Source organism: Merops nubicus, unplaced genomic scaffold (assembly GCF_000691845.1).
Source record: "Merops nubicus isolate BGI_N331 unplaced genomic scaffold, ASM69184v1 scaffold53971, whole genome shotgun sequence".
Classification (NCBI taxonomy): domain Eukaryota; kingdom Metazoa; phylum Chordata; class Aves; order Coraciiformes; family Meropidae; genus Merops; species Merops nubicus.
The window spans coordinates 1-7,541 of record NW_008589978.1 but is presented as its reverse complement, the minus strand read 5'-3'; the positions used below and the strand labels follow the sequence as shown (position 1 = coordinate 7,541).

The following is a 7,541-nucleotide window of genomic DNA, read 5'->3' as shown; positions in this document are numbered from 1 at the left end:
AAAAATTTGAAGAACTTATTACACAGAAGTTCTAATAATCAAAAAATATTGATATAAAGGACCTTCAAATAAAATCAGCTAGAGGAATGCCATTGCTGTGCTTTAGGAAACTGGTTACTGTCCAGCTACCCAGAGAAATAATATGTTTGGAACAGGAAGTGATAAAGCACTTTTAAAACCTGTTTTGCATGTTTCCTTATCGTAGTTTAACATTTTAAACAATAAAAAAGGTCACATCACTGGATGATTCAAGTATTACCTTAAGTTTGTAGGATTCCATACAGTATCTGCTAAATACATTTGGCAGGTTAGCAAATATCCTATGATTGCAGCATCCACGATCTGAATTCAACCACTGACTAAGAGTCTGTACATAGGCATAGCACATTCCTGGGTTCTGGACAGAGTCTGACCCAAATGAGATTGAGAAAAATATTTTTAGTGTGTGGTCCCAGTGCAGAACTGCCCAAATCACACGATTGTCTCCTTTGAGTTCCTTTTGAGAAACTGCAGGCCCAGCAGGGACTGGTGGTTGGTGGGGACATTGGCAGGCTTTGGGATTAGGAGTATCACCCGCTGATTGGTCCGACGCCATTCGTTGTATAATCTACAGTGGTACCTAAAGGATACCTGGGGAGAGAAGAAAGATACGCTGTGTTTAGAGTCACTGCAGTTCTCCAAGGAATCACTTGGGGTTTGGGGGGAAATGCCTTTAAGCGGAACAAAAAGCCAATAAGCATCCTAATCAGGTGGGATAAAAATAAGCCAAAAGTGGTGGGCAAAGATGAGACTGACCATATAGCTGGCTTGTTCTCCAAGCTGCCACAGCAGAGAAGAAAAGCAGTCAGCGCCCTAATTTCTGCTGCTGCTTGCCCCTCATTCCCTTTTTTATAACATGAAAACCCAGATATCCTGCCTCTGACTTTCTCAAGAGGCAGAATTACTGTCAGCCACTTAACGTAAGAAAGAGTTCAGGGTACTATCATGCTGCAGGTTGTTGGACAGACAGATAACATAACTGGCTGGATGGTGTGTGCAGACGCTGACAGGGTCGCATGCTGCACTTTCTAATGCTTTATTGCTGAGCACATCAAATTCAAGATCGTACAGATTCAGCAAGGCGAGTTTAAGCCATCTGCCAACATGTGTGTATCTCAGGTTAGATTGCCTTTGAATTTCCACAGACCTAGGTGTAAGGTGTGTTCTTGCTGTGGACTTCCCAGAGCACCACAAGCATGATGAATGGGGAAAGCATGAGATTCACCCACATCCAAGGCTTTTGAACTGCAAAACTGGCCAGATGTTGGATTAGAATAAAATCTGAATCCTCAGTGGCAGCTAGGTTGTTCACCAAACACTTTTTTGTGCACTATGCCTTCACCTTTTGCACATTATCTCTGATGAAAATCGCTCCTGTAGCACTTGTCTTGAACTCCTCCATACCACATCCCTGTCTCCTTCTTGCTGTTCCCTCTGGTCTTTGGGATTTGGGACTTACCGACCTCAAAGGCAAACTGTCTTTTTGATTTTCTAGAAAACTTGAATGGTGTGGAACCAAGAGGTTTCTTGCAGATGTAACTTCAATTTGTCAGTACAGTAGGTAAGTAAAAGCAATTCTTTGTACAATGGTCCACTTGTTCTACAGCACTCTGTATAATTAATCTTCTGGTTTGTTCTTTTCCTTATTGCTGTGAGCTGAATAGAAAAGCAATACTTACTAGAGTCCAAAAGAGGTAAATAGTGAAGAGTGCGACAGTGAGTGCAATGAGGCCAACAGCTTCAAGCCTACTACTGAAGTGCAGATGGTCCACTGCTCCTCGTAGACACAGCCAGCCAGAGATGGTCGCCAGCGGAGTGATAAACAAGAAGCACACCATGTCTCCAAAGAGAGTCCGCTTCTCGTGCTGGGGTCCTGGGTTCCTCAGCCACTGGAGGCAAAATGCAGACAAAGCACGTGTCAGAAAAGGTAGGATGTTTTACCCAAGAGGAACTGCTTGCATGCAAAAGGCAGACCCGTCCCTTTGAGGAGGGAACATGGACCGCCTGTACATGCTGCATCCTTTGTTCAGCTGTAGTAAAAGCTGCCTTGAGAAGGCAAAGTGTTTTGCCTCTGGCTGCTGAACTCTTTGAGAAACTCCCTTCTGAATGCAGAAAGAATCTTATGCTCTCCTGACAACTCAGGAGTACAAAAAATGTTCCCTGATATTCTGTATGGTATTTTATGAGTTTTGTTTTTTGTTTTTTTCTTCTTTACATTCTGCTTGTAATACTGGCAATGCCAATTTCAACCTGCTTTGTGATATCCATGTGCAAGCTGAGTTGAATGCACACAAGGTTACTTTTATTAAGAGGAAATTAACCTTACAAAATGGAGTGCCTGAATGTCAGCTGCTGAAGTGAAGGCTGACTGAACAGTTACCAAGACCCCATGCCCGTGTTTCTATAAACAGGTTTTTAGATAGCAGAGGTGAATGAAGTTCAGCCTACAATAAAATCCCCTCATCATTCAAGTAAATATTTGAACAAAAAGATTATCAAGCCCTATGATTTTTGTCAGTGTAAACCATAAGATTTGGTCAAACTTTCTCTGCAGCATCCTTCTATTTTCTCTTGTTCTTTGAGCATATGCCTGCACGCAAAGCACTAGGAAGGATAGCAAGTGTTTCTTACCGTGGCACCTGGGACACCCAACTGACCAGCCTGGGAGGTATATGCATCTATATGTTGGCTGTATCCTAGCCACGAAGGGTAAACACATCAGGTACCACACAGGACTGTATCTGCTTCAGAGAATCCATGATCTAAGCACTTAAAGCTGGGAATGGGCTGTAGAGGTGGAGTGAGCTGTCATCACCCCAGCTGCCTGCACAGCTGGAGCTGGCCATAGGACAGGCTATTAATTCCCAGTCTGCCCCCCAACTCCAAGTGTGGGGGCCATGGTGAAGGCAAGGAAAGTCATGCTCCTCCAGGGAGCTATTTCATCAGCTGTCAACGCAGTAACAAACCAAAGCCACTGCCAGCTCCACACCACTGGAAGAGGATAAGGCTCATGCACCCTTAGACTGATTGGCTCTCTCATTCCTCCTAGTGTGTTCTACATGTCAGTCGAAGTTCTGTCTCTTTACCTCCAAAAAGTAAGGCTGGGGAGGCAACTTAATCCCTTCACTAGTTAATGCCCTTTATTCCAGTCACCTCAGGTTTTGTTTTTTTTTCCTTTCCCTATTAAACTGCTACAGCAATGACCCAGAGGAACCGCAGGACTTGAGAGTTTTTGCAAGAGAGAGCAAGGCTAAAGCATTGTGCAAGCTAATGAGTACTTCTCATGTAGGTATCCTACTCTATTATTTCCAGACCCTGCTTTAACTTTTTCCACTTTTCTCACACCACGAAAACAAAGACAGCATTTACCTTTCCACCTTCATATGAGGTAAAACAACAGCCAAGACACTGAGTGCAGCCAGGAACAGGTAGTCATCAATCCGGCACTAGCAGAAAGACCCGCATCAGTAGACAAGTTTACCTCAGACTCACCATTACTCAGAGGGAAATAATAAATTATTTACCTCACAGGATTTTTGTGAGGTTTAACTGCAACACAGTAACTCAGAAGCCTAAGATCCACTTTCACGTATAACTCAGGAACAGGAGAACACAAAAATATGTTCATAAACATTTTTCGCAGGATATAAGCTTTTAATTTGCTTGAATACTTTTAAAATCCTAAGAAAATGGGAAGTGCTTCATAACTGCTACATACTACTACATGCAGGAGTTGGAAGACAGAAGTTAAAGACGCAATCAGTATTAGGTTTTTCTTCCCTTTCAAGCAGTGTATTAAAGCCAAGATTACTTACTATACCAGAATACTGGGTGTGGTGAGTTCACCCCAACCAGCAGCTAAGCAACCCCATCCCATCAGAACAGGGCAGAGAACACAAAGAGGATGCAAGCAGAGCTTGCTTCAATAGAGCTTGTACAAAGACATGCATTTACATCTGAACATCTCATTTTTTAATTGTAACTTTGTATGGAATGATATAAGGTCATGTGTGAAAAGCTCACACCACTTTCCTTGGCACTTTCATTCCATTTACTTAAAAAAAACCCCAAGGGTGTGTGTATAATAATTCCAAGTTGTATTTGGTTACTTCTAGACAGGACTGATTGCAACCTTCACCTGGTTCATTCTCTGAAATCCCTGTAATATGAAACCAGGAAAATGAGAGGAACTGAAAGCGCCTGGGAGTGGAGATTCTGCTTTTAAAGATGCCTGTGAAAAGGTTTTGTGAGAAGTATTTGTTTAAAAGGTGTCCCGCAAGAGAATTGATGAGGATCTGTACTTCTCCTTGATCTCAATGGAAATTGCAGGTGTTTGCCACTTTCCTGGGTCAGATCTTAAAATGCCAGTGTCTCCTTATCTCAACGCCATGTAGTGACTATCTATCTCCCCTGTGACTAGGCAGTGAAGAATACACTGCAGCTTTTCAAAGTCCATTTAGTGGAGGCTGCATCCTCAAATCACAGTCTGTTGTGAGTCTTTTGGCATCCATGCAGCTCAGCTAGTGCAAGAAATACTGTTCATTGGCCTCAGTGAGAATACAGATATGGGAGGAAGCTCACATGTGCTGCCACCTCTGCCTTAAAACTTTCATGAGATACAGTACAATGTACTTGAATTAAGACAGCACTTTATGGTGTACCATCTAATCTGATTGAAAGTTTGAGCAGACCAAAGTGGCATGAGAGTGCTTCACAGGCTGACAGCTCCCTGCACGCCTTATGCCTTGTCTGACCCACATCAACAAAGCCACACCCAAGAAATGAAACTATTAGATGAGGCTAGGACAGACAGGAGTAGTATTAAATAATAAATAAACCTCCTAGTATTCTACAGTCTAATGTTGGATAATGCTGGAGAAATTTTAGTTCTGAAGTGGAAGTCAAAAGCAATGAAAAGTAAATCCAATGGCTGCATGGATTTCAGTCACTGCTTGCGTTTGTCTCCTGAAGTAGTGCAAACCCGTTTCTAAATCTGCTTTTGTTTAGATTCTAGGTTTTAGTCTTTTGTTTTGAAAATGTGCACTGTCAAGTTACTTGATAGCTAAAAAGCCAGGTCAGCAAATCCTCCCGTGAAACTGAAACACCCAGAATGATCCAATCAAAGTGCTAGGCTGATTAATTAGCGTGGCACCACAGTAGGGACTACCCTGCTGGCAAAGAATGAGATGCAAGATCAGATGCAACTGTCAGATCTGTATTATGCTACTCTGAAATTTTTCCTATTAAAGTGTGGTCCTACTAAAGTGTGTCAACATGGTCAATTAGTTCTGCAATAAATTGACAGTAATAACTGTTATTACTCACAGTAATAACTTCCGTTTGGGGGGGCGGAAGGGGGAAAATGTGATAAAAAGGGTCATGTCTGAAGCAAAATGCTGGCCTGCCTAGCAAAGTCCTGTTTTATCAAGTACTATCTTAAAGTGAGCATTGGTTCCTGACACACCAGCAGAGAGCCAGAGCAAGACTAGGTGGATTGACTTTGGCAATGGCATCAATGCAGCAAACGCGTAAGCGCAGTGCCTGGTCCACAGCCCAGTATTGCCTCATGCCTGATACAAGCAAAGAAACCCTGTGCCTGGAGACTAACACACCTCATGAGAATCCAGCCCCTCAAGGAAATATGGGGTCCCACAGCATCCCTCCCAGTGACACATACCAAATACGGTCTGCTCAAAAGCTAAACACCTCCCAAAACCCTGAGATAATGGCTGTGGCTCCATTCCCAGATGGAGCGCACACACTGCTCAAGCCCAGGGGCTGTCTGCTCAGAGAAGCTCAGATAAACGGGGCAGGTGTTGCTGAAATGACCCATACCATCCATCCATGGGGCAATGCAAACAGAAAGCCCACACCATAAAGGGGGACTTAAAAAGTCTGACTCATTCATCCCATCAAAGTCACACTTTAAATGAATCTTGGAGATGCCCAAAAGGAAGAAGAACTGAAGGGGGGCTTCCGTGATGTAGAAGTGCTACTTAAGCTAGTGGAAAATGCTGTCTTAAGAACAAATGGCTAATAGTTGGCTGTAAATAAATTTAGGGTAGGAATCTAAAAAAAAAAAAATCCCAGCCTTCAGAGGATTCTGCCCTGGAACAGCCTCCTGAGAAGAGCGGGGTAGGCTAGAACAACCCAAAGCTAACACAGTTTTATGAAGGCACTTGCTCATGTTTTGCAGATTTCCGACATACTGCATTTGACATGAGAAAACGCTGATGTGCCTTCACTTCATACGCTGACACTTCTAACACACATAAAAGGGTTTGTTGCAGTTACTTCACAAACCAGAGTTGGATTTAAATTATTATCTGCACGAGATAATTCAACTAAACTCAACCGAATGCAAACTCTTAGTGCTCAGGAACTTAATGTGAATTTGCAACACTCCCTGGGAGACTTTTGGCCTATAAGCCCACTACTGGCTTCCAAAATTGTACCTGATATTTAGAACAGCAGGTGAAAACAGATGTATGAAACTGTCCAAAATCCCCTTTCAATGAGAATGTACACAGATGTTTATCTGACATTGTCAAATACTCTAAAACTTCAGACTCCTGGGATAAGTGAATGGACTCAGTTTTGGTGTAACTGTTTTACTTCATTCCGCCTAAGTAAATGTAACTGGAGACTGGAGAACTGCTCATCATAAAGGGGAGACAGTCTGAGGCACGTGCAAACAAAGTGAAGCCTTACATTTGGAGAAGGAAATAATCAGAATCAGAAGCAACTGAGGACCAGAACACCATGGAGAGACTCAGAGTAGGTGTTTATCTAACCCAACCACATGAGCTGCCAGCAGAAAAACACTAAAACACCTCCAAAAGCTTGATCTCTCTCACCACTGCCAAAGGCCAAATTCTGGAAGCACTCACCCCCATAGGTCTAACTTCAATTAGATGACCCACAACAGCTAAGTATACACATAGTGTTTTACAGATCAGATCCTACAGCTGCAGCCTGTTTCTACTAGGAAGTCTCTTTTAGTTCACAACATTTTCCTTGGAAAATTGATTTTGCATATATGTTGCTGGACTTATATCAGCAGCAAAGAGAACTCCACAGAGTATGAAAAAAAAATCCACCACACTGTTTTTTATTTAAAGGTATTAGGGGAAGAAGACAGGAATGGCTTGACTTCCATACATGTGTTTCCCTTTGAACAGAAAACAGCGTATTACACATAAACATATCAGTTCATTTTATTCTTTTCACAGGGATAGCTCTGCAGTGAATGCTGATGAAAACCACCTGTACATAAGCAAAACTGCAGCAATTTCTGGTTTCATGCCAGCAGTGATCAACTGGAGCATTTTGTGTTGGGCTTTATGCAAAGAAAGACTGATATTGCCTGGTGTTTTAGAATGTTTCTCTTGAATGACGGGCATCTTTAAAGATCAGGAAAACCATTTGTGTGCAACAAAAATAGATATATCTGTATATCTATATATCTGTATATCTATAGACATATAAATATATAGATATAT

The 7,541-nt window shown here is 42.3% G+C and overlaps 1 protein-coding gene across 1 annotated transcript; it reads right to left on the bottom strand.

Moving 5' to 3' along the window:
- Nucleotides 1-471: 471 nt before the first annotated feature.
- LOC103782013 (E3 ubiquitin-protein ligase MARCH3) lies at nt 472-1,928 on the bottom strand (the record flags this gene model as incomplete). The annotated part of the gene is made up of 2 exons (XM_008949743.1): nt 472-630; nt 1,719-1,928. Coding segments are annotated over 2 exons (369 nt in total), but the record flags the coding sequence as incomplete, so codon positions are not given.
- Between the last annotated feature and the right edge of the window lie 5,613 nt (nt 1,929-7,541).